The sequence below is a fragment of the Pantherophis guttatus genome, chromosome 4 (genome assembly GCF_059756535.1).
Source record: "Pantherophis guttatus breed Tessera chromosome 4, ASM5975653v1, whole genome shotgun sequence".
Lineage (NCBI taxonomy): Eukaryota > Metazoa > Chordata > Lepidosauria > Squamata > Colubridae > Pantherophis > Pantherophis guttatus.
The window spans coordinates 106,668,651-106,696,542 of NC_142066.1; the positions used below are offsets into that span (position 1 = coordinate 106,668,651).

At 37.8% G+C, this 27,892-nt stretch overlaps 1 protein-coding gene across 2 annotated transcripts in view; it reads right to left on the minus strand.

Annotated features, from left to right (window-relative positions):
- TGFBR2 (transforming growth factor beta receptor 2) overlaps positions 1-18,391 on the minus strand; it is an 87,281-nt gene extending 68,890 nt beyond the window's left edge. The window contains exon 1 of one of the 2 annotated variants that reach the window (XM_034404102.2): positions 17,957-18,391. In XM_034404102.2, the coding sequence (XP_034259993.1) occupies positions 17,957-18,032 (76 nt within the window). In that variant the 5' untranslated portion in view covers positions 18,033-18,391. The remainder of the gene's footprint in view (positions 1-17,956) is intronic. The other variant, XM_034404101.2, reaches the window with a different exon arrangement.
- Between the last annotated feature and the right edge of the window lie 9,501 nt (positions 18,392-27,892).

Here is a 27,892-nt window from a genome sequence, read left to right on the forward strand (position 1 = left end):
TACTCTTACAACACAAACTTATTTAAATCTGCTCCTTGGTCAATCTATATACAATTGCACCTGTCTTCTAGGAACATTCAAATAAATCAAAGATGTTTCTTCATGAGAAAGTTTGCCCAACTGACTAGTCTATTTCACTAGAACCCTTAATTTTATAGACAGTAAATGCTGATGCAATTTCATATAAACTGTAGAACTATAGAAATAAACTATACCAACATGTGTTATTCTTTTTTAGGATTATTTCATCATTTACCCCATACTACTCTTACAACACAAACTTATTTAAATCTGCTCCTTGGTCAATCTATATACAATTGCACCTGTCTTCTAGGAACATTCAAATAAATCAAAGATGTTTCTTCATGAGAAAGTTTGCCCAACTGACTAGTCTATTTCACTAGAACCCTTAATTTTATAGACAGTAAATGCTGATGCAATTTCATATAAACTGTAGAACTATAGAAATAAACTATACCAACATGTGTTATTCTTTTTTAGGATTATTTCATCATTTACCCCATACTACTCTTACAACACAAACTTATTTAAATCTGCTCCTTGGTCAATCTATATACAATTGTACCTGTCTTCTAGGAACATTCAAATAAATCAAAGATGTTTCTTCATGAGAAAGTTTGCCCAACTGACTAGTCTATTTCACTAGAACCCTTAATTTTATAGACAGTAAATGCTGATGCAATTTCATATCTGCTAAGGAAATATGTTCCTTTAATAGCATATTTGAAAGTAAGCTTGTAAAAATAATAACTGGAGCTGTGGTGGCGTAGTAGTTAGAATGCGGTATTGCAGTCTAATTCTGCTGATTGCTAGCAGTTTGATTCTCACTGGCTCAAGGTTGACTCAGCCTTCCATCCTTCCGAAGCTGGTAAAATGAGGGCCCAGGTTGTTGGGGGCAATATGCTGACACCGTAAGTCACCTAGAGAGGGCTGTAAAGCATTAAGAATCTAAGTGCTATTGCTATTATATTTACAGAAAAAAATTGGGATATAAAAATTGGATATCTTCATAACTAAATTGAAACACATTAACAACTGTCTGATTAGTAAAGTACAACTTAAACCACTGGAATAAACAACTGCCAGAATATTTTTGGATTAAACATTTTGGATTAAACATTTGATATATGCTATACATTTCCTGACTAAGAAACCAAGTAAATATTTAAGATGTTGTTTCTTAAAAGAAACTGTTTGAATATCATTGGAAAATATTTTATATAGCCTCAGTTAGACTAACCCTGTGTTTACATCCTGGATGGTATATTAACCATTCCCCACATATATGAGATAAGAAGCTTGGAGAGGCCTGAAGATAGTCTTTCTCTTTCCTGATCTCTACTTGTGGAACAGCCAAAAGCATGGTTAGTAAGTGCTGGAATTCTTGGTAGCTAAAACAGAGCTTTTTGTGAAGGCCTTTAAGTTATAATTTGCGACCATGTAGACTACGGTTGGATCATAGTTATTATTTTATTAACTATTAATATTAGTATGTTTTCTCATCTTGGACTGGTGTGACAAAATTACACTTAATCTGTATTTTTATTGAATTTTTAGTTTTATTGTAATCTGCTATGTCAGTTTGACTTGGCAGAGTATCATAAATATAATAACTAGCTATGATTTCTCAACAGCCTTATCACTAATAAGCCACAAATTGTGGATTTATAAAGCTAAGTATAAATGACAAATATGCCAAGCCATAAAGATTACTATTCTTATTTGGTCCTGTCTTGATACAAACTACTAAAATAACAAGGAAACAGACTTTTCTGTGATCTTTTATTCTTCAGAATCAGTCAGGATTTGTATATTTGCAAGAAATTGGATATTAAAACTGATTTATAATCATTGCTTCCAATAACACAATAAACCATAGTCTTCGGTTCTCCTTTTATTTGTTTCTACAAATAAAAGTGTGAAATTAGAAAAAAATGATGGCTAGGGTCATATTTGATCTATATACTATTTTTCAGTTTTGTTTTCAGGTCCAGTTCAAGGTGCTGGCATAAAATGAGAAACTTTTTCCTTGATTAAGATTACAGAATCTAAATGACTATCTACTGTGTTAATTCTATTAATTACAGAAACCCAGAATTTTCCTTAGAGGGCTTGGCTTGTTCAGTTTGTCTTTGCATACAGAAGAGCAGATGGCTGACTAGGAACACGCTCATTAGTTGTAGGTTCTCTAAAACAGGAGCTGACTTTTTTGTGCTAGACAACACTTTTCTACTTTCCAGGGTTTTTTTAAACATTCATCTTTATTATGCTGCAAAAGTGTTTTAAACCCTTTTAAACAAACTGCTGTCTAGAGACAGTTTCAATTATTTTAATTGCTTCCTTCGTTTGTTGTTTATCTTTTATGTTTTGCTGCTGCATCAGTTTAACATTTCTAAACTGAGAAAAGAAGATAGGAAGTTTTCAAACCTAAGACAAAGATACTATGAAATAACCTATTATTTATTGGTGTTTTGTTTATATAAGCCATAATGTATGTCTCTAGAATATCTTAAGTAGTCATTTCCGAGTTTCACAATAATACTTTCAAGTAAAAACATTCTATACCTTTAGAAAAAGTCTACCCAAATTCTTAATATAAGATGTATAGTAATCTTATGTCTTTCCTTCACACGTTCCAATGTCTATAAGAAAAAATATATTTATATTCCTTGCTGAGCTAAAGCCTTTTTTTTTTTTTTTTTTTTTTTTGTTAAAGTGACTTGTTGAACAACATTTTATCAAAAAGATCCATTTTGGGGTAAAATTGCAATATAAAATAACATAGATAAAATATGTCTCAATGTGCTGCAGGAAAGTTCCAAAATGATTATTAATACTTCCTAGATGCAATATGAACAATATTTAAGAATGATTGGAAGGAGTTAAGTAGAATAATAGCTCTCACCAGATTAATATAGTAAATTGTACTTTTAGTATATTGTATATATTATATATTTATATATGTATATATATTTAGTATATATTTAGTATATAGTTTAGTATATTGTACTTTTCCAGAATTCTTTGTAATGTAAAATGTATCCCATATATTCAAACAAATTCAAAAAGTCTGAAATTCCATATTAGAGATCACTGGTGATCTATGACATTCATTTTAAGAGATCTGTAAAACTACTGGAAAAATCTGTAATTGCCCCATGTTTTCCTCCTATGATGGTAGATTTTTAAAAAATTAGACTTTTGAAAAAAAAAGTTTATTTTAATGGCTTTACTCACCTCTCACAAAAATGGAGAGAGTTTGGGATTATCCTTATCTCTGGCAATTTTGTGTTTAAGAAACGGATGCCTCCAAATAACTAATATCTAATCTATTCCAGTTAACTAGGCACATATTTGTTTACTATTTTCAAGTGTTACTAGAGTTCAGACTGAAACATTTTTGTTATATTTTCTAATCATAAAACTGTTAAACAGTGAACCTCCTGAATGCTAATAGCCGCTTATCTGCTTGCACGAAAGAGAGGGAGGGAAGGAAGTAAATTACTTCTACTCCTAATATTTTTTTTGCCTGACCTTTGTCACTTTTTTCTCTATTTAGGTAAGGAAATTTCTTTGAAACAATGATCCAGTGCAGCAACGTTTTGAAAGTGTGAAGGCATCCTGAGATTAAAAATAATAATAATAAAAAAACAGATCTAAAGTTTCCACTTCTGGTATACATGGAACAATATTCATACATTCACATAAATATATGGAAAACTCAAAGTGGGAAACAAACAGGAATATGCATCTGACTCTGTAATCATCTTTCTCCAGCTCCTTACATTGAAGTAAGAAATGCAGCTATTCCTTTAAAATGAGAACAACATTATTTGGCCTGTGGAATATGCATGGACAGTTGAGGTAGATTGTCTATGTTTATAGAGAGTGACAAGAGATAGATGCAGTACTGCATGAATGTTTGTTTTCTTCCTTTTCTGAGTTCTGGAATTGAACATCAAATAGAACTTGAGATATTAAGGAACACTGGCTTGTTGTTGTGTGCTTTACCAGTAACATATATTCAGAGGTGGGCGGCACATGAATTAACAACCGGTTCACCCAGCACCCAAAATGTGAGCGTGCACTAGTAATAAAAGAATACAGATTATGTAGATTATATAATAGATTAGTTAATTAATACAAGTAAATGCAATATATTATTTACTTGGAGATTACTATTTGATGTTAGCTTTTTGATGATCCATCTAACATTGCAACAAGACCACCCTGTTTTAATTAGTTGCTCCCATAACAGGTCACTGACCTCGAGCCAGACATCCTAGAATGTGAAGTCAAATGGGCCTTAGGAAGTCTGAGCAACAACAAAGCTAGTGGAGGCGAGAGTATTCCAGCTGAGCTATTCAAAATCTTGAAAGACGATGCAGTAAAAGTGCTACACTCCAATTTGCCAGCAAATTTGGAAAACTCAATAGTGGCCACAGGATTGGAAAAGGTCAGTTTACATTCCAATTCCAAACAAGGGCAATGCCAAAGAATGTTCAAACTACTGCACCATTGCGCTCATTTCACATGTTAGCAAAGTTATGTTCAAAATCCTACAAGTTAGGCTCCAGCAGTATGTGGATCAAGAACTACCAAAAGTACAGGCAGGATTTCGAAGAGGCAGAGGAACTAGAGATCAAAATGCCAACATATGCTAGATCATGGAGAAAGCTAGGGAGTTCCAGAAAAACATCTACTTCTGCTTCAATGACTGTGTTAAAGCCTTTGATTGTGTGGATCACAACAAATTGTGGCAAATTCTTAAAGAGATGGGAGTACCAGACCATCTTATTTGTCTCTTGAGAAACCTATATGCAGGTCAAGAAGCAACAGTGAGACACGGAACCACTGACTGGTTCAAAATTGGAAAAGGAGTCCGGCAAGGCTGTATACTGTCACCCTGCCTATTTAATTTATATGCAGAGCACAGCATGAGAAATGCGGGGCTAGATGAATCACACGTTGGGATTAAGATTTTCTGGAGAAATATCAACAACCTCAGATATGCAGATGATACCACTCTAATGGCAGAAAGTGAAGAGGAACTAAAGAGCTTCTTGATGTGGGTAAAGGAGGAGAGTGCAAAAGTTGGCTTGAAACTCAACATTAAGAAAATTAAGATCATGACATCTGGCCCTCCGTGGTCACACCGTGTCCAATGTTTTTAATGTTTATTAAATAAAAACTTTTTTAAAAAAATGCGTATGGTCAAGGCTATGGTTTTCCCAATTGCAATATATGGCTGTGAATGTTGGATCGTAAGGAAGGCTGAGTGCCAAAGAATTGAGACCTTTGAACTATGCTGCTGGAGAAGACTCCTGCGAGTCCCTTGGACTGCAAGGCGATCAAACCGGTCAGTCCTAAAGGAGATCAACCCTGACTGCTCTTTAGAAGGCCTGGTCCTGAAGATGAAACGCAAATACTTCGGCCACCTAATGAGAAGGAAGGACTCACTGGAGAATAGCCTAATGTTGGGAACAATTGAGGGCAAAAGAAGAATGGGACGACAGAGAATGAGGTAGCTGGATGGAGTCACTGAAGCAGTCGGCATGAGATTAAATGGACTCTGGGGGATGGTAGAGGACAGGAAGGCCTGGAGGAACGTTGTCCATGGGTCGGACATGACTTCGCGACTAGCAACAAATAACAGGGAGAGGTATATTACTAGGCTAAACAACTCTAAAAATAGCCTCATGAATGCAGGTTTCTAACATTTTTTATCTCAACATCTATTTAAATAGCTCAACATTTTTTTTTTAGAAAAAAACTTAATTACAGCAAATTATAGTTCTAGAGTATCCAATAAGTTTTTTTTCAAATAGCCAACATTTAAGCAAACTGCTTCATAAAGCTATTTTGCTTCTGTAAATTATATCATTACACAAACTTTCCAATTAATAATGAACTGTTCACTATGTTTCTAAAATCAGCCATTTCTGCTTATAATTATAATGGTAATTCAGAATACAGAAGTTTAAAACAAGAAATTTCAGGAAGTGTTCTGTCTTCTTAGAAAAATGCTTTCCCATACGGACAAAAATATTTCCCTTTTATTTTTAAGAAAAAACAACTCACAACAATTATGACCCCTAATTCAATTGTCCATTCCAATTATTGCATGATTCATTTATTGCAAATTTAGACAGTTGTCTATTGCAATTTATTCTACAAAAAAAAAATCTACAAGAGATGCTCCAAATAAGAATGCTACAAGCTTTAAATGTTTGTGAATGGTGGTATAGTTCCCCATTTTTATTTGCAATACAGCATACCAAAACAAAGGTAGAAAAATAACAACGTATTTGAGATTAATTAGATCTAAGATTCGAAATCATGAAAACTATGTCTTTTACAATCTACTGTTCTTATATTATTTTTGAATAATGATATTATGAACTGATCTTATCATAACATTTTAATGTCATTGATATTTTCATTGATTTGGTTTCTAAAGATAAGAATCAAGTATTTTAGAGAGCCTGATAAAGGCTTCTTTATTCCTATGCAAATCAACGTACATTTCTTGAAGCTGTAATAAAATTACATATTCCACATTAAATTGGCTATATAACAGTATAAAAATTAATCTGGAATAACTGTCCTGCCAGATAGCTTCTTATAACAGCAATTTGACCATACCATTGTCCCTCATTATATACAGCAATTGTCTTTATTAAAAAATCATGGTAACAAAACTGTCTGGATCCGGTGATTGTCTTTTTCCTCTCAAGAACTTTCCCCATAACAGTTATCTCTGAAATGTACCTGTATTTGCTCCTTATTTCCTTCATTTTATTATGGCAGATCTTAATGGGACAGCCAACTTGTGAGGTTCCTCATAGCTTCTCTGAGGCATCTCATGATGGTTCATAGTGACTTTGTGCTCTACACAGCTGTTGAACTTCAGCAGAGGGATTCTTGACCACGTTACTGGGTACTGCTGCCCAGTACCGCCTACAGATTATTCATGGTGATCTCTCAATCATGCCCTGGAACTGGATTCTAGTAGCACTGCCTATAAATAGATCCAATCTGTGTCTAGTGATATAATCAAGGTATCCCTGTGACTGTTCTGTGGGTAACACTAGCAGACAGCAGTATAATCAAAAAGCCAATCCACTGACATCATGAAAGACAGCCATGCAGAACTGAGAAGTCAGCATAAACCATATTGCCGTAGTCAAATGACCCCTGAAGAAGTCAGTATAATATAGGACAGTAAAAAAAGTCATGTCAAGTGTCATGACTTTGTAAGAATCACCATGACCTGGTGAAGCAAGACAGCAACAAATACAGGAATATTACACAGGAACTAACTTCTTAAAAAACACACTTTACACATGCACAAAAGCCTGGATATATAAATCATGTAAATGGAATAATTTATACTGCAATTTTTGGTTACACATGACTAATGTTCATTCATTTTCATTAGGACACTTCATTCTATAGTACCGCTTTTATACTGCAACATTGAAAAACAATAATGCAAATGTTTTTCCATCCAATTTTAGATAGGAGCAATTAAGATAATTATCTGGTCTAAAGTAATAATATCATATTCTTTTACAAAGGTATTTTTAAAGCTAACAGACCCATAATAACCTAATGGAGTCTACTTTGCTTCCAGCATTATTAGTAGAATGTACTCAACAATAGAGGTGAGAAGTAAGGCTCTCTATTATGTCAGCATATAATCTAATTCATAAAGATACAATCACTTTGTTTATTGTTTCTGCGTTCATCTACAATATTACAATTCTCTGGCTGGTCATAGATTTACAGGTGTGTGTGTGTGTGTGTGTGTGTGTGTGTGTATTTATCTTATCAGAGGACAGCATATAATGCAGAGGAATAACTTTGCCTCCCAATTTTGTAAGAAAAAAAAATTCCTAAACCCAGAAGTATTTATGGCAGGTTTTCAAGAGGTTTTCTGATTATAATGTATTGTGTCAGGATCACATTTTTTTCTAGTTGCATGAATGTCTGCCTCCAATTATTGACTGAATTTATATCTTGACTTGTTTTTGTGATCCTTGGCGGTTTACATGATGGGGGGGGGAGATTAGATCACAAAAATAAAGTAAATAATAAAATTACTGACCAATGCATAAAAGCAACAATAAAACCTCAAGAAACAAAAATAGAAAAGTCAAAGGCAGCACAACAGGTAAGTCTTGAAAAGCTAAACAATCTTTTTAAAGTCATGAAGGAGGAAACCAGCCTGATCTCCATGAGAGAACATTCCACAAATCCAGCTCTGAGTCAACAGCAACACTTTCTAGCTTCAATGGCCCTTACTATAAGGACCACTGGGAATTTTAATAATCTAGTACCATGATGGCGAACCTATGGCACACATGCCACAAGTGGCACGCATAGCCATATCGGTGGGCATGCAAGTTCAGCTCCGGTCAGCTGATTTTCGGGCCTTCTGGGCCCATCAGAAGTAGGGAAACAGGTTGTTACCTGCCTCCGGAAGACCTCAGGAGGTGGTGGGGAAGGTCCATTTTTCTTTCTCCCCAGCCTCCAGAGCCTTACTAGGAGTCTGAGGAGAGTGAAAACGGCCTTCCCCAGCCCCTGGAACTTGGCAGACGGGCCATTTTCAGCCTCCAGAGGGTCTCTGGGGGAGTGGGGAAGGCCGTTTTCACCCTCCCCAGACTTCTAGAAAGGCTCTGGAGGCTGGGGACAGCAAAAAATGGGACTTCCATGCTATCCATGCCAGGACCGGGGGGAGGGAGGTCATGTGTGCATGTGTGGGGGCAGGTTGCATAGAATTTTAGCTGTGGGCACGCACGCGCACAACACTCACACACGGCTCCTGGCACGCGATGACAAAAAGGTTATCCATCACTGATCTAGTAGGTTGAACTAATACAGTTTAGAGGTGATTCTTCAGGTACTTAGGTACTAAACCATAAAGCACTTTATAAGAAAATATTGTAGTAACCACAGAGTGAAAGTACTCCAATTCAGGATCAAAATTATGGCATACCAGTCATGAAACTATTACTTAATTTTTATTAAATGTTTATCTCGCCTTTATTATTTTATAAGTAATTCAAGTCAGCAAACATATATATTATTCCCTCCTCTTCCTTTCCAACAGTAACAACTCCATGAGTTCGATTGTGTTGAAAGAATGTGACTGGCCAAAAATCACCCAGATGGCTTTCATACCTAAGGCAGGATTGGAAGTCAGTCTTCTGCTTTCTAAGTAGTATCTTAGCCACTACACTAAACTGGGTCTACTTATCCACTTACCCACTTATCTTTTTCCTCTTCTACAACAATCGTAATGAAATTAGTTTTATGCAACTATTAGCAACAGGATTATTTTTTATTTTTGAGCAAAACAACATTGCCACATATAAATGATAATCTCAATCTAAAAGAGCATCACCCATCAATACTCAGGTTTCGAAAAATATGCATAATTTAGTCTTTAGACTATTTCTCGAAAGGGAGGGCAATGAAAAAGATGTTATTGTCACTTCTGGCAACAATTAGGATTGGTAATGTAGAAAAATATAAGCATTTTTTAAACTTCAACTAGCATTGTGAATGCTTACAATTGCATCACAGAATATTCCATCTGACTTTTAAAAAATGCATAAAGCTACTTTTTAACACTAAACAAACAAATCATAGATGGCACTGCTAGATTTCCTGTGAGTGACAATACATTTACATACATCTTTTCATGTCAAAAAGACAAACTCCATTTCTCATTGAGAATACATACAAGATATTTGTGGAAGGGCGGCCTTTGAGACGTTTTCTTATCATTGAATAGACTTATTATAATCACAAGATTTCCCATCGTCGTGAGAGGGCGATGATTCATTTTCATTTCATTTCATTTTTTCATTTTATTAAATTTGTATACCGCCCTACTCCCGAAGGACTCAGGGCGGTGAACAGGCATAAAATAAAACACATAAATACAAAAGTTAAAACATAATTAAAACCCAATTAAATAATTTTTGCCCGAGACAATTTACAACTCCCAATAATTTAAAACGAATTAAAATTTCAGTTTAAAAATTTAAAAGAAGGGGAAAAAATTAGGCCAGGCCGGCCGGCTGGAATAGGAGTGTCTTCAAAGCACAGCGGAAAGTGCGCAGATCCGGGATCCTCCGTATCTCCGGGGGGAGCTCGTTCCAGATAGTAGGTGCCCCCACAGTGAAGGCCCTCCCCCTAGGGGCCGCCAGTCGACATTGTTTGGCTGATGGCACCTGGAGGAGCCCCTCTCTATGAGAGCGTACCGGCCAGTGGGAGGCTGTTTATGGTAGTAGGTGGTCCCGTAAGTAGCCAGGTCCTAAGCCATGGAGCGCTCTAAAGGTGGTAACCAAAACCTTGAAGCGCACCTGGAAGACCATCAGGAGCCAGTGCAGCTCGCGCAGGAGAGGTGTCACACGGGAGCGCCATGTTGCTCCCATAACCACCCGCGCGGCCAATGATGTCACGATGTTCTGATGTTTTTAGCATATTGTCTTCTCTAACATCTTTTCCTCCCTTATTTAATCTACCTGTTTTTAACCATCTCTAACACCCTTTAGTAGAAAATGATCCTTCATCACTCTCAGCTCGTTGCTATTCTTTAATGTATTCAACTGCGGAGCTCCTTGCACTGCGAGACTCCCCCCTCTCGCAGGTTTGGCCCTCTCAATTATTGAGGGCCGCCCTTGATGACAGGTTTTGGAACCCCGAGAGGTGGTACGCTAAAAAATGGAGGCTCTGGGGTTTTTTAAATAGATTTTTAGATCCAATTTTAAGGGGATCCGGGAGGAGGGTGGTTTTTAATAACAAAAATGAGACTGGAAGGTCTCTTAAGGATCAGCAGCCACGCTATTCTGGCAGTCCCGGCCGTCGTAGGGGATGCTTGGAGTCGTAGGGGATGCTCGGAGGAGGGTGGGACATTCTATACCTGTGATGGTGAGAGGAGGCAGAAGAAATCGAAGTAGGGGTGGGGAGCATCACACCAGATGCATTCGGATGGTGGCTTGCTCCCATACCTCCTGCTTACCCTGCTTTCCTGGGGATATGAGAGCGAGGGACCCTGGTCTCCGTCTGGTATATGTGAATGCCAGGTCCATGATGAATAAGGCCTTCCACATACGAGATCTTATTGATGAGGAGGGTGCGGACCTGGCCTGTATCACGGAGACCTGGTTGGGGCAAGAGGGGTGAATCACTCTCTCTGATTTATGCCCCCCAGGCTTTCGTGTCCTGCACCAGCCGCGACACCACGGAAGGGGCGGGGTTTGTGTGTGTGGTGGCAGTAGTTGTTAGAGAAAGTCTGAGTCACTGTCCCTCAGATAGGTGTGAGTCTCTTCTATTGAAGTGGGACTCTGGAGTTCAGTCGGGCTTGTTGGTCACATACCTATCTCCCAGCTATGTTGCCACAGCCCTACCCACACTGCTCGATGTCTTGACTGAAGTTATACTCGAACTCCCCAGCCTTTTGGTTGTGGGAGATTTTAATCTGCCTTCGATCAGCTAGTCATCTGAGACAGTCCGGGAGTTCATGGCCTCCATGGCAGCCATGGACCTGACTCAGGTTATTCAGGGCCCAACTCATAGGGGAGGACACACTCGACCTGGTTTTTCTCTCTGGGCAGTGGATAAATGGTCATGGTAAGGGGGAACTTTCCATCACTCCCCTGTCATGGACTGACCATTCCCTCCTTAGACTGGACTTTCAATCTGCCAACCCTTGCCGCTGGGAGATGGGACCCATAAAATGGTTCTGCCCCAGGCGCCTGATGGACCTAGAAAGGTTCTTGAAGGAGCTTGGGACATTCCCCACCTCTCAATCCTGTGATTCAGCTCTGGTGGCATTCTGGGAAGGGGTGGCTACCGACATCTTGGACAGAATTGCACCTTTGCGGCCTCTAACCTGATGCAGATCCCCGATCACTCCTTGGTTTTCCATGGAGCTCCGGGAAATGAAAAGATGCCTAGAGGAGAGTTGGAGGTCCTCCCGATTTGAATCTGACCAAACACAGTTAAGAACCCATATTGGTCTTATCTAGTGGCAATGAAAGTGACGAAATGAGATTACTTTGCCGCCCTCATTGCATCTGCAGAAAACCGCCCAGCAGCCCTGTTTCGTGTGACCCGCTCTCTCCTCAATCAGGGAGCGAGGGAAGACCCTTTACAGGGCAGAGCTGAGAATTTTGTACAGTTTCTGCATGATAAAATCGCTCAGATCCGGATCGGATTGGACTCTGACTGGGCAGAATCCAATCAGGAGACTAGGGTGGGTCTTGAGAATAATATCTGGATTGAGTTTGACTCTGTTTCTGTCAAGGAAGTGGACAGAATTATGGGCAGACTTAGTTCCTCCACTTGCTTATTGGACCCTTGTCCCTCCTGGTTGGTTTCGACTGCCAGGGAGGTGACTAGAGACTGGATCCAGGCAATTGTCAATGCTTCGTTGAGAGAGGGGAACTTCCCCGCCTCTCTTAAGGAGGCGGTGGTTCGACCTCTCCTCAAGAAGCCTTCCCTGGATTCAGACTCACTTAATAACTATTGTCCCGTCTCCAATCTTCACTTCATCGCGAAGGTTGTTGAGACTGTAGTGCCGCAACAGCTCCCACAATTCCTGGAGGAAACAGAATATCTTGACCCGTACCAATTGGGCTTCCGACACGGACACAGCACGGAAACTGCATTGGTCTCTCTAGTGAATGATCTCTGGCGGGCTCGGGATGGTAGTTGTTTCTCCATCCTGGTCCTACTTGACCTCTCAGCGGCTTTTGATACCATCAACCATGGTATCCTACTATAGCGACTTGTAGGGTTGGGGGTGGGAGGCACTGTCTTACAGTGGTTCTCCTACCTCTCGGGTCGCTTTCAGTTTGCATGGGCGGGAGGGCAGAGATCCACTCCGAAGCCCCTAAATTGTGGGGTGCCTCAGGGGTCAGTTCTCTACATCTATATGAAGCCACTGGGTGAGATCATTCGTGGCTTTGGGGTGAGATATCATCAATATGCTGATGATACCCAATTACACATCTCCACCCCAGACCACCCCAGAGATGCCCTTTCCGTGATGTTCCGTTGCCTGGAGGCGGTACGGGCCTGGATGGGCAGAAACAGACTCAAACTCAATCCCTCCAAGACTGAGTGGCTGTGGATGCCGGCATCTCGTGTTTCAGAGGCCCCATTACTTTTGATGGATGGAGAAAAACTTGCCCCCGTTGATAGGGCTCGCAACTTGGGTGTCCTCCTGGATGCTCGGCTGTCCCTAAAAGACCATCTAATGGCCGTGATCAGGGGGGCCTTCACACAGGTTCGCCTGGTGCGCCAGTTGCGCGCTTTCCTGGACCGAGATGACCTTCGCACAGTCACTCATGCCCTGGTTACTTCCCGCTTGGATTACTGCAATTCCCTCTACATGGGCCTGCCCCTGAGATGCACCCGGAGACTCCAGCTGATCCAGAATGCAGCCGCACGGGTTGTTACTGGAGTCCTTCGTTACTCCCATATAACACCTCTCCTGCATGAGCTGCATTGGTTACCAGTGGTTCTCCGGGTCCACTTCAAGGTGCTGGTTCTCACCTATAAGGCCCTACATGACTTAGGTCCGGGATATTTGCAAGACCTTCTCCTGCCTGCCTCTCACCATCCTGTTCGCTCACATAGGGCCGCTCTCCTCAGGGTTCCGACGGCGAGCCAATGTCGTCTTGCGGTGCCCAGGGGTAGGGCGTTCTCTGTGGGCGTTCCACCCTCTGGAATGAATTACCTACTGAGCTCCGGACGGCTCCTGATCTCCGCTCCTTCCGTTGGGACCTGCAGACTTGGCTGTTCAAGCAAATAGGCTGACTCTGATTCCGGGTTTTATTATTTATTATTAATTAGTTATTTGGTTTAAAATGGGATTTTATTGTACATGTTTCTTAACTTGTGTTCGCCGCCCTGAGTCCTTCAGGAGAATGGCGGCATATAAATACATGTAATAAACAAACAAACAAACAAACAAACAAATAAATAAATAAATAAATAAATAAATATTTTAATTATTTAGTGCAGTATCCTAAAGCTTGATAGCTGTATAGGACAGTAACATTCAGTTTAATCAGATATTCCTTAAATTGTAATCCAACACACCTGGACAGGATTAGCTTGGAAAAGGTGACTGGATCTTCTGTATTGAATGTTGATATTTTATATATATTTGGTCCACAAATACTTCTGTTAATGTGTTATTATTCTATATATTATTAGCAATATCCTTAGTCATCCATGAGATGGAAGTTACAGTCATAAGTGGAAGGAGATGCTAAACAAATAATTCCCTCAACACTGTCAAACTATTCACTAAGTCTGTATTACTATTACTATTAATCTTCTCATCGTTCCTATCATCCATCTCTTCCCACTTATGACTATAATTTGTTGCTGTATCCTTACCATTTATATTGTTTCCTAGTATGATTTCATTGCTTATTTGTATCCTATGACTATCATTAAGTGTTCTACCTTATGATTCTTAACAAATGTATCTTTTCTTTTTATGTACACTGAGAGCATATGCACCAAAGACAAATTCCTTGTGTGTCCAATCACACTTGGCCAATAAATAAATAATTCTAATTCTAAATATTGTCACTGATTTGTTATGCAAAATTTCACATGGCTAATAATTACTTTTGGATTGCAAAAAATTTAATTTTCTTTATAAAGACATTCTACGTGCTTTTCCTTAACCCTATATCAGGCATTTCTGACTTCATATTATTTTGAAATCTGGAAAGAATGGTTGACACATAGTCAAATCAGACTGAATCTGATTACAATCTACTTCCTTAGCCATGAATTATCTTACACTGCAAGTAATTGAAGGTGGGTATCACAGAAAACTTATCTGTGTGTGAAAACTGCTGGGTGAAGCCATCCCATTATAAGTTACTGAAGTCATTTTCAAACAAAAGTATTCCACTGAATATCCAACATATATTTAAATGATATCTGAATCATTTTCATTAGTTTAAACTAGTCCCTGTAAAAAATAAAAACAATTGACTGAAGAATTTTCATATATGTCTCAAAGTACACAAAGCAACTTTTATTAAGCTTTCATACATGCTTATCCTTTCAAAAATAGCAACCTCAAAATTTAAACTGCTATTTTGCAGGGAGTTTTTTCAATTAATTTACTTTGCTTGATGAAGATTATTTAATGATATAAACTGTTTTACATATGTAATTTATACTTAATATACGTTTTAAATTAATTATTAATGATGTTAGGCAGCTATAACAAATGTATATAAATGAAGAAAATATAACCACCCTCTTGTAAATTATTCAAAAAAGAACATCTCAAAATTACTTGATGCTTATGAAGTTAGCCTCCACGTTACATATCTGTAAGTACTTTAAGTTACTTTAGTTTAAATTTGTGACATAAGAAAAAGAAAACAGAAAGATGGACTAAAACGAAAGTGTGCATGCCAAATAATTGTTAACTAAACTTTTCACATATTCCAATCATATTCTATTTTCAATTGAAAATCATCAGTTATCAATTGAAGACCCCCCATTCCAACTATAATTTGGGGAGAAAGGCAAGCTTGTTTATTATTTGGTCATGAGACTTAATTTTAAACTATCCAGCTACATAGGGCAAAACTCAAACAGGTTTGTGTATGGAACAAATACTATAAATGTCCTGAATCCTGCTCCAGAAACTCTTCAATCTTCAGGAGTAACTGCAAAATAACTATGATGTTAACCTTTTAAATCTAATTCTTTATTACCTCTTTAAAGCTCAATCAACTTAATTCATAAATTCTAGTCCTCTAGCAAGAGAAGCAATGTATATATTAGTATAAAAATGCTTTTTTTGTTATAAGATGCATATATTTTACATCATTCTATGAAGCCTTACACTAAGGTTCAACCACATGACAATACCACCTACTCTGGTGACATATTCCACATTATTATTACAGGAATAATATATTGAGCTATGCAAGAAATTGAGCAATTACAATCACACAAATAATCTATTATTATGATTTGTCATATATTTGCTGCTCTAGTGAGAATAAAACATTTTAACATTCTAAAAATAACTTGCAGGATGCTTATTATTATTATTACTGGTATTAATTTAAATATTAAGAACACTTTATACATACACAATTTTCCAGCACAATATGGTAATTTGCATTAATCATCAGTTTTTAAGAAACATAAAAGCATAATTACCGTATGTATAATGTCATAATATGATTTCATTTATAAAATATATAGGAAATTGTTTCACTATAGCATGATAGTAATGTATAAGTGAGATATTTGCTTTACTCTAAAGAACTTAAAGCCTGAATTTTTAGATTAGTAAGGACAAATGGAAGGAATCACAAGTGAATATGCATGAAAGTGTGTTCAAACTTTCGAAGTGGGTCTAAAGGGGGGGGAGAAAATAGTTTTAGAAAGGTATTTCAGATATAAAATGAAGGAAAAGAAAACAAGCACATTAGAAACTTTTAAGAGGATAGCAAGGCTTCTAGACAGTTGCTGTACTATTAAATAATACAACTCCAGAACAATTTTTCCCTAGCTAGACTTTGAGATGAATGGATCACAACTTCCATCATGCTGGTCAATGATGATAATGGTTGTAGTTCTATTCATCTGCAGGATACCAAATTAGGAAATACAGTAAGTTTTTTTCAGCCTAAAGTATATCTAACCTCACAGATTCTTACTATTCTCCAATCTAACCTAATTACAATTTTGTTTCCATAAACATTGAGATAACACAATCAGCATATACCCACAAACATGATAAAGAACTCAAAATCTCAGCTTCTGTGCAAAGTAAATACTTTATTCATTTTACCCTTACCGTAATTCACAGAACCAATACAACTATCACGTTTTATATATTAAAAACTTTAAAGCTTTCTATCTTTAAAGTGATACTGCACTGAAGTATATTATATGAATGCAAAGACTTGTTTCTGAAAAAGACAGAAAGCAAAATGGAGAACATAGAGATGCCTTAGGTCCCAGACCAAACTCTCATACACTACTTTAATATGTATTTAGCATCAGTATTTTAGAAATCAACTTGCCAGACTACTTCTTTCAGTAACAAAAACTACCACGTACTTTCTCGGGGGTGGGGAGGGGGAATTACTGCTAACAATTAGCTATGCAGCCTTTACTTTTGTATAGGAAGAGTTCTTTCTGTACGGATTACTTTGTGTGTTTGAAAAATTAGGGCAACTTGAGTTTTGAAAATTTGCTTCAAAACAAATTTGGGGATTTCTGAATCAGACAACATTAGCACATAATACAGTTCCTCTATTTTTGTTGCACTGCACCCCAACTCAGCAATTACTGCCAAACAGGGAACAACTGACCTATGCATAAACAGCAACTCATCCAGGCTAGGTGTGGCAACAGCTGGAAGTGCAAAATAAGGCAGCTGTCTCTGATAACCAAAGGCCAAGATTAAAAATTCTGAACTATATTTTACTGAAATGCAAGTCCCAAATATATGCCCAACTAGCAAAACGATCGTGGTAGTAAGGATGGTGCCTCTGGAGTTCGTTAGGATTCAGAAAAGAAAGTGGGGGAGAGTTAAGATTAGAATAAATTTGGACAAGAGAAGAGACAGATTAACCCCAAGTAAAGACTGTCTAGAACAGACTCTCTAAACCTGATATGCTCCAGATATGCTCGACTGTGACTTTGATAATGCACCCAATAGACGTACTGGCTGCGGGTGATGGGACTTCTAATCACACACATCCGGGATTGCTAGTGACTTAACGAGTTCTTTCGATGTGCAGTGTGCATGCTAGGAGGCTATTAAGAGAAAAGTGCGGAAAGCAAGGGGGGTGGAGGAGAGACCATCCAAACAGACAGACACCTCAGGTAGGAAATCGAAGTCCACATTTACCTGTTCCCCGTCCCAGCGGGTGAGCCGTATTGTGCAGAAGAGTCCACAACAAAATGTGCTTAGAAATCCAGCTCATTTTATCTCCCTCCACCCTGAGGCGGCCTGCAGACACGGGATAAGAAACAGCCTGGCCGAGACAACTCGGGGGACGAGGGGAGGCGGGAGGAAGGCTAGGGTGAAAGACTACGAAGCAGCTCTGAAGCAAACGTGGGATGGGAGAAAAAAAGAGGCCCCAGCGGAGGCAGCGGGAGTAGTTGCGGCTTGGGTACTTCTGACGTGCATGTGCGAGTCGCTCCCTTTCTCTAGCTGTAGGGGAAACAGGAAATCTTAAAAAGTTCGCAAACAGCTGGGCAGGACTTTCTTAACTCTTACAGTAGTTCCTTTTCTGGCCCTCCCTCTCCCCAGCTTCTCCCTCCTCCCCGCCCGTTTCAGTATGAAGCCTTTTCAGCTCGCTCTGCGTGTCAATCATCAGCCTTAGGCCGACCTCTCTTGTCTCAAGCCGTTTCTCCACAAGCTGGGGTTGGGTGGGGGGGGAGAGAAATGTATGAAAAGCCCTCCCTCGGGGTTAACCCGCGGCTTGGTTTATGAAGGCGTTTTCCCCAATTATCTCGCCCACGCTTTTCTCTCTCCTACTCAGGAGCGCGCAGATCACTATACACTCAGGCTCAGAACACTGTTATTAGTTCTCATATCCGTAATACATTTTGATATTGCGCCATACGTGATACAAAAGAGAACGGTCGAAGGCTCTCACCTTAACTCGTATTTCCGGAGCTCAGTATTTGCTCGGTTCAAAATGGTTTGCATCAAGGTATGTTAATCCCAGATGCTATTTAGCCTAACCAAACAGTTTTCCATATTTTACTCTATGCCCTACCTTCTGTATCTAATATTTGTAAATCATGTTAAAAGTTTAGCAACACAATAAAATTAACATGTCTGTATAGTTATTTAACTTAATACAATCAATTTTGCAAATGTTGACCGAACTTGCTTACCTGTTGTAAGAAACCTGATGGTAAAAGAAATAGAAGCACCATTCATTTTTATGTATGTGCTTTGGAAATGCATCTGGTATTTTACAGTCACAGTCATTTAGTTTACTTAGCCACCACACAATGCAGAAATAGCTTACTATTGCCTTTTTTAGGGATTTTTTTCTTTCAAGTCTAGACTATATTCCTATTTCCTAGTGTCCCTCATCAAAATATTAAATAAAACTGAACCTGTTGCAGTTTTGTTCTCTTTTTGCTTCTCCTCCTGCAGACATTTCATTATTAGGCTCGGTAATATCTACTACAAATATTGAGAATATAATAATTCAACCCAGAGTTACTTACATTTTCTACTGTAGCAAGATTTGACTTTGCTCAGGATTTTGAGATAAGTCAAGATAGGCTAGCTTTCAATATATATAATTCAGATAGTCAGTGGCTGTTTACCTACCTGTAGGAAGTTAGCACCCACCCCTTTTCTGGAAGAGTGAAATATTTTAGGAAATATGAAAAAGGCAGAATATTATATTTCCCTGGATGAGAAATATGAGAAGCATATTTTACAGACAAAGCAGCTCCCACCTTCCTGCCCCCCACCCTTTGTCAATGAGCCATTAAGGCCTGGGCCAGTCTATTCTACATAACAAAGATCTACCTCCTTCAGGCAGAGCCATAGTAGGAATTGCCAAAGATAGGATTAGCCCTCTACACAATAGCAGCAGAAACTCACCACATGTGACCTGGGAAGCACATGTGACCATCAGCCAGCAAGGCCCCCACCCCCTGGGAGTCTGACAACCAATCAGGATACTCTTTCGGGGGCCCAAGAAATGCAGAGCCAGAGAGAACATAAAAACCCGAGGATTTACTGTATCTGCCCTTTTCTGTTCAGGAACTCAAGCCATGTGATCCTGTCCACCAAGCCATGTGATCTTGTCCACCATTAAACCATCTTTCCAAGCAGTCTCCATGTTTCCAGTGTCTGTTTTCCCCACTTGAAGCAGAACCTAGAAGGATGTTTCTTCCAACGTACCGATTCACTTACAATTTTTGTTACGCTTCCTTATGAGGCAAATATAGACATGAAACATAGTAACTTGAAAATAAAGACTGTACTGACTGCCAGTATTGTTTATGATTAAAGTATTGGGTTAGGGCCAGACAGGCCCAGGATCAATTGTTAAACTCACAAAATGTTCCACATTTTGCTCACTGCAACACATGGGTACTTCATGGATCTGTGCATTAAAGCTGGCCTAATGTGCCTTTTTAGTTGTTGATTGTTAAACGGAGTCATGAAGTGGTGAGAAACATAACTTGAGCTTCTTTTTGATTCCAGTGTGGCAGTAGAGGAATCAGATGGTTTCAGTGGCAAAGAGAGATGGTGCTGATACATTAGTTGCAATCCTATCTGGACTCTATAACTCTATAACCTATGGCACGTATGCCAGTGGTGGGTTACCCCCGGTTCGCACCGGTTCTATAAAACCGGTAGTAAAACCAGCGGGAGGCTCCGCCCACTGACCCTGACGTCATCAAAATGCTTCTGCGCTTGCACAGAAGAGTGCGCATGCTCGCTTTGCTCACACTTGCGCGCGGCCCCATTATGAACCGGTAGTAAAGGTAAGTAGAACCCACCCCTGATGCATGCTGGAAGTGGCATGCAGAGCCATCTCTCTGGGTGCGCAAGCCATTGCTCATTGCTCTTCCGGGTGCACCGGCCAGCTGGTCTTCATGCATGTGGGAGTGCCGGAAACCAGAAGAGCAGTCTCCTGGTGCGCATGTGCATGCCGAGAAGATGATCTTCTGGTTTCCGGCATGAACACCGACCACCTGTTCTTCGTACATGCATGCGTGCCAGAAACCAGAAGACCAGGGGGCCGGTGCGCATGCATGCGCCAGACTACTGCTCTTATGGTTTCCGGCATGGACATGTGTACTGGCCACCTGGTCTTCTGGTTTCTGGCATGCATACACGCGTGAAAGCCAGCTGTCCAGTGTGCATGCACGCACAGGAAACCATAACAGCAGCCGTTGTGAAGTTATGAGAGTATGGATCACTGAGAAAAGAGCAGCCGCCCAGTGCACATGCACATGCTGGACAGCTGCTCTTACGGTTTCTGGCACACACACACACACTTCCGATTCGGCAATCGGTGCTGAAAAGGTTCGCCAACACTACTATAACCTTTCCTCAGTGATACATACCCTCATAACTTCACAACTGAATTATTGGAATTTATGAGACCACCAGAAGCTGGAATTGCTGCAGAAGCAGCTACCTAATTGTAAGTGAGGTGGTGACCTAACGGTATACCCCTAAAGAGCTGCATAAGTTGGTTAGTCATAAGGTCCAATATTATATTCTGACATTTGTCTAAATGACAGTTTATCAAGTCTTAAATAAGACTGCTTTCCCAGTATTACCCAGTTCTACTTGTGATCTAACTGGGGCTTCGGCTCACAGTCCAATGGCCATAATATGCTCTTCTCAGTGGCAGAATTCCAAGTACTATATGAAACACTTCCCAGAGTACACCTAAGTAAGCTGATCCCATCACCACCACCTTTAGTGGCTGATCAATTTTGGAAGTTGAAGTCCATACATTTTAAAGTTGCCAAGTTTGAAAAACATTGGTTTAAAGTATGTCTGTTTACTTAAGTATTTATGGGAGAAAAAATCTAGTTCTCAATCAGGTTGTCTTTTAGTTTGCCTCTTATACTGCTTTTTTAAAAGGAACCTCTGTTTTGATGTTTGTATTTATAAATTGTATGGATTGTTGGCTTTATTATGAAGGTTTTAATTAAGACTGCTTTCATTTTTTGTCTTGTTTTGTAACTTGATCTGGACTGTTCTAAAAGGAAGAAGGAATACAAATATAAATTAAAATGTTAAAAAAATATCTCACATTCAGGTTTGTTTTTTTTTTAATTTGATTTATATGCCGCCCTTCTCCGGAGACTCAGGGCGGCTTACAATGCGCTAAGCAATAGCCTTCATTCTTTTGTATATTTATACAAAGTCAGCTTATTGCCCCCATAACTGGGTCCTCAATTTATCTACCTTAGAAAGGAAGGAAGGCTGAGTCAACCTTGAGCCTTGGCGAGATTCGAACCTGCAGTAATTGCAGGCAGCTGGTTTTAATAACCAGCTTAATAACAGGGTGCCTTAGACCACTGCACTACCAAGGCTCTTTTAGTTATTGGTCACAAGTAGGTTTTGAATTAGTTCTTAAGAAGTGGAATTAAACTCTTGTATTAAATTGTATCAGACACAATAGGAATATGAATTTTCTGTTCTTAGACCTTGTTATAAGTGGAAAAATAGAGGAATAATAATATAAAATCAATTAATTAGAGGCAGAATTCTGGAAAAAAGATAAATGCAGAACTGATAAATATTGTGATACTTTCATGCTCTTGTAAAAGCACTTCTACATGCTGTAAATAGAAACTGTGGTTGGGTGATATTATACTGTCAATTTCTACTTCATTTACTTTCCTCTTTTCCAGAAGAAGAGGTAGTTCAAGGAAGTGTTTACATATCTTCCAAGGTTAGGGTCCAAGTGTTGGACTATAACTTCCTATTTCTCAGTCAGCATGGTGTTTGGTAGCTGAGAATTGTAACATCTGTAATCCAAAAAAACTGGAAGACACATCTAGGGGGAAGGATGCTTCATAGACTTTATTTTGTTGATTTATTTTGATACTTGGGAAAACTAACCTATAAATATAGAATATGCAGAGGCCATAAAGGCAAAACTTATAGAACTCTTTTAGGTCACAATATCATGTGACCCCCGAGACACTAACCATATAAATATAAACCAGTTGTCAAGTGTCTGAATTTTGATCATGTGACACAGGAATGATCATAAGTGTGAAAAATGATCATATATCACTTTTTCAGTGCCATTGTAATTTCAGTCACTAAATGAACTGTTGTAAATCAATTTCTACCTATACCATAAGCTATTAGGTAGTATCTGCTGCCATCCATCTCTCTCTGCAATAACCTTCTACTTCAAACTGGTTTCTGACAATGATAATCATGACTTTCATTCTGGGAGTCAGGATCTGGGGAAGAAACAAAACAAAGTATCATTTATATCCTTAGTGAGAAAAAGCAGTCAAAAACCTTGAAGTTTTGGAAAATAATGTCATCTTACAAAGAAGCCTTACACGAAGCCTGGCACCATTGATATTTTGGGGGACTTATAACTCATGCTGCAAATAATACAGCAATCAGTTAAATGTTCAAATGTGATGAATGGGAGTATCTATCTTTATTCCTTTTTAAGTTAATAGATGTTGTAATGGATGGATTAAAAAGGGTGTGTCCTAAGTGCTAGCACAAGACTGTCTTTGTACTTTAATTACATGTCTCCTACCGTATCAGAACTATTGTGACTTCTTGTTCTGAACTTAACGATAATTGTAACACCGAGGGTGATCCTATCCTGACTCATGTAATGGGATTAATGATGTAATATCATGGCTGAGGATAGAAAAAATTACTTTTAATACAGTGTTTGTTTATTGGAACATTGATTGGGATGTTGTGTTAGACAAATGGGATATTTTTGTAGCAAGAGATTGAGCAAAATCCAAAAGTTCACTTTTAGAAACTTTCAAAGTTAAATTGGCTTTTAAAAAGGCATATCTTAAGGCCAATGAAGACACTCTTTCATTGTATTTTTTTTAAAAAAATATTGTACGTTTTCCTTCATTTTACATCACAATTTCAATTTTGCAACAGCGATATACTGGTTGTATCAGCACCTTTTTAAATATACATGATATTATACATCCTAATTACGACCATTTTTCTCTTATTCATACAGCATAGTCCATAGGGGAAAAAAAAGAAACTTGATATCATACAACATACTTATATCTATTGTTTTCATGGTTATAACAGTTATGTACAGTCTAGTAATAATATTGCTTGCAATACATATTCTTCTGTATAGCTTTGTACCTGTATTTGTTTCTAGCTTATTTGTCCTCTTTCATCATTAATTTTCTAACCCTTGCATCTATTATCTAGCCAATTGTACCATAGGTCCCAAATTAGATAATACTCTGTTCCTTCTTTGTCTTTAATTTCCATGGTTAACCTGTCCATTTCGGCACATTCTAATATTTTCTTTATTACCATTTCCTCTGTAGGTATACTTCCATTTTTCCAATTTTGTGCATACATAATTCTAGCTGCTGTTATTACATGTAACATTAAATATTGAATTCTTTTATTGTATTTCCCCGTTAGTATGCCTAATAAAAATTGTTCTGGTTTTAGGTCTATTGGTTAAGTTATCATCTCCTCTAACCACTCTTTTATCTTTACCCAATATTTTTTTGCCAATGGACAGGTCCACCACAGGTGATAATAAGATCTGTGTGCCTGTTTGCATTTCAAACACTCTGGTGACAAGTTTAGAAACATTTTTGCCAATTTGCTGGTGGCAGATGCCATCTATAGAACATTTTGTACAGATTTTCTTTATATGATGCAGACATTGTTAAACTATAATTTCTTTTTCACAGTTTTTCCAATTGTCTAGTTCTATAGTGCACCCGAAGTTCTTTGCCCATATTATCAGTTTACTGATTCTTCCATTTTAAAACTCAATAGATAATTATAAAATTTCTTTATCAGTTTTTCATCTGTCCCTTGCGGTATCTTATCCAATTCTTGTGGTTCACTATAGAATCCATATTTATCTGTATCCTTCTTATATCTTGTCTATATTTGTATATAAAACTACCAGTCCAAGTCAATTCCCTGATTTTTTAGTTCCTGTTTCATTTTAAATTTCCCTTGTTCATTTAATACATCTTTATATCTTATTATTTTATCCAAATCTAATACATTAGGATATATTAGAGCTTCCATTGTGGGTAGCCAGACCAGTATTTTCATATAATGATTCTGTTTAATTTTTTCCCATACTAACACCAGAGCATTTCTAACCTGGTGTCTTTGGAAATAACTGTGTGCTTCGTTTTTCGTGTAGCATATGAATGCATGCCATCTCAATTGTAAGTCATGTCCTTCTATCGCCAACGTCCTTTTATTCTTAAAGTTTATCCACTCTTTTAGCCATGTAAGCACTGAAGCTTGATAGTACAGTTCCCAGTCTGGTAACCCAAGTCTTTTTAGTGTCCTGTAGCATTTTTAATTTGATTCTTGGTTTTTTTCCCTTGCCAGATAAATTTTGTTATCAATCTATTTAACTCTTCAAAAAAGTTTTTCCCTAATTTTATCGGAATTGTTTGAAATAAGAGTAGAATTTTCGATAAAATATTAATTTTAATTGTGGCTATTCTTCCAATCAGCGAGAGTTGTAAATTTTTCCATTTATCCAAATCTGTCTTCATTTGCTGTATTAATTTAGTATAGTTGTCTTCTTTGATAGATATACATCTTGCTGTTACCCAAATTCCCAAATATTTAACTATTTTAGTTATCTGCATGCCCATCTTTTCCATCAATTCACTTTTCTATTTATTTTTAAAGTTCTTTGTCAATATCTTTTCCTTGTTTATTTTAAGTCCTGCCACGACACCAAAGTCTTATATTTTTTTTACTAATTTGGGTCTTGTTTCTAGTGGTTCCTCCAGAATAAATACCAAATCATCAGTGAATGCTTGTACTTTGTATTCTTCTTCTTTTTTTTATCTTCAGACCTTCCTGGTCTTGTCTGGCCTGGCTGAGTAGAACTTCTAGAGTTAATATGAATACTAGAGGGGATAGGGGACATCCTTGTCTTACACCCTTATCTATGTTAAATTTTCCTGTTGTTTCTCCGTTTATTATCACATTTGCCTTTTGATTGGAGTATATTGTTTGAACCATCTTTACAAAATTTTCTCCAAAATTCATGTTTTTCAGTTGTAATATCATAAACTGCCAATTCATGTTGTCAAAGGCTTTTTGTGCATCCAAGAAGATCAATGCTAGTTGCTTTTCGGAGTGGGCTTCATAGTATTCCAATACAACTTTTAAATGGCCAGTAATGTTGGTACACAACAAACTATTGGTACACAACAAACATCAGATTTCATAGCCCCAGCCCTGTGATTTTGAAATCTATACCTATTCAATTCTAAATAGCAATAATACATCTATATATCAGCAAGCTGGATAGATAACACAAACGTCTGAGGAAAGACACAAAGTATTTGAGAGAGTGGCATCTGAATGGTATGATGTCACTTCATATTGTATCATTGCTAAAGGCAAGCAAGAGATTGTGTGTATATTTATATTACAAATTAGAACCCTAGTGTTTCCATTTGTGTTTTTAAGCAGAATTGACTTAAAATATTTTGCTCTCTGAGAAAATGGCATTTACTGACTTAAAGCAAAATACAGAGCAGTGAAAGCTAACTGAAAATCCCATTGTTTTCTATCAATTGGTGTTTACATCTGATAATCCCATCAAGGTGGAAGAAATCCCTTTAGTACCTAGCTACATATTGTTATTATCTTTTCCATCTGTTTGTATCTTGTGCAAGGTCCATTTTTCTTGTAGCCCAAAATAGGAAAGTTATGAAATGTAATAGAACCCAAATATTTTATTTATTTATTTAATAAATAAATATTATTAGTTTATTCAAAGTCTTATTTAGGGAAAATTTACCTTGGCTTTGTAGCTCTTTGAAGGCTCACTTTCCTTTGATAGTGACCTTTGAAACAGATGGCTAAATCACTTCAATTCATTGGGTAGTAATGGGATCAAATGATCATTCCTTACTGAGACAGATCAGCCCTACCTTGGTTCTTGGACAATAGTCCTGAAAGCAATTTGTTGCATCTAGACACAATTTGTAAGGCAAAGCACCTCATAAAAAGAGATTCTTGCAGACCTAACATTTATAGAAAAATGTCTGCAGCTAGAAAACATTTATCAAACTAATTATATTAAAATTTAGCTCTCTGCAAAAAGCTGGGTTTCAGTGTTCCTTGGGACATTCTGTTTTATTTCTCAGCTGCATTTATGTAGTCATTCCATGTGTGGTTTGTTTCTTTCCAGAAATGAATATTTTGAATCATAAGCAGTTTTATGATATATCAGATACAGAAATCATTAATTGCATTCCAGATGCAGTTAGTTCTAGCAGAACATTGAGAAATGTTGGAATGTTCCAGGAATTGAAAACATTTTGAATATTCTGGATTTTAAACTACCCTAGTTTGTTCACCTTTATGCAAATAATTTAACAATAATTAACCATTAACATGTACTCAGGATGTTTTTGGTATTAATTACAAATTCTATTTCTGTAGAAACAAATGTTTAATAAGGGTGAATATGAATTAGAAAAGGGAATTGTTTTTCAATATTTATCATGTTTACATACTATCTTGTCATGCCAAAGTTTATGGGCTCCTTCTTCATTTTATTCTCACATGAACAGCTTTCTGATATAGGCTGGTATGAGACAAAGATACTAGTCCAAAACATTTAGTGAGTTCCATATTTGAGTGGGGACTTGAGTTAGGGTTTCCTTACTCCTAATCTGGCAGTCTAACAACTATGTCACAATGCCTTTCCAATGTATGTGTCAAGTACATAAATTGCCATAAAGGAACTAGCTTTACATGAGAAGCAAATTGAACTCAGTACAGTAACAAGCTTTATGATGTGAATCCAAAATATTCATCTTTTTGAGAACTCGGACTCTGGTCAAGTATGGCAAGGCCTGTGACAAATCACAGGACAAAGCAATAAAAATAGTTTGTCTAGCAGTAGTGACTCTTTGCTGAGCAGCTAAATCAATTCTTCAGCCATTTTGAGGTGGACACAGGAAAGACCATCATTCCAGCATTTACCACTGATAGTACATCATTAACATCTACCATCGATAGACAACCACTTCTACTGCAGATTTCTGATGTGAGACGCAACATCAGAATGTTAATATCCGGAAG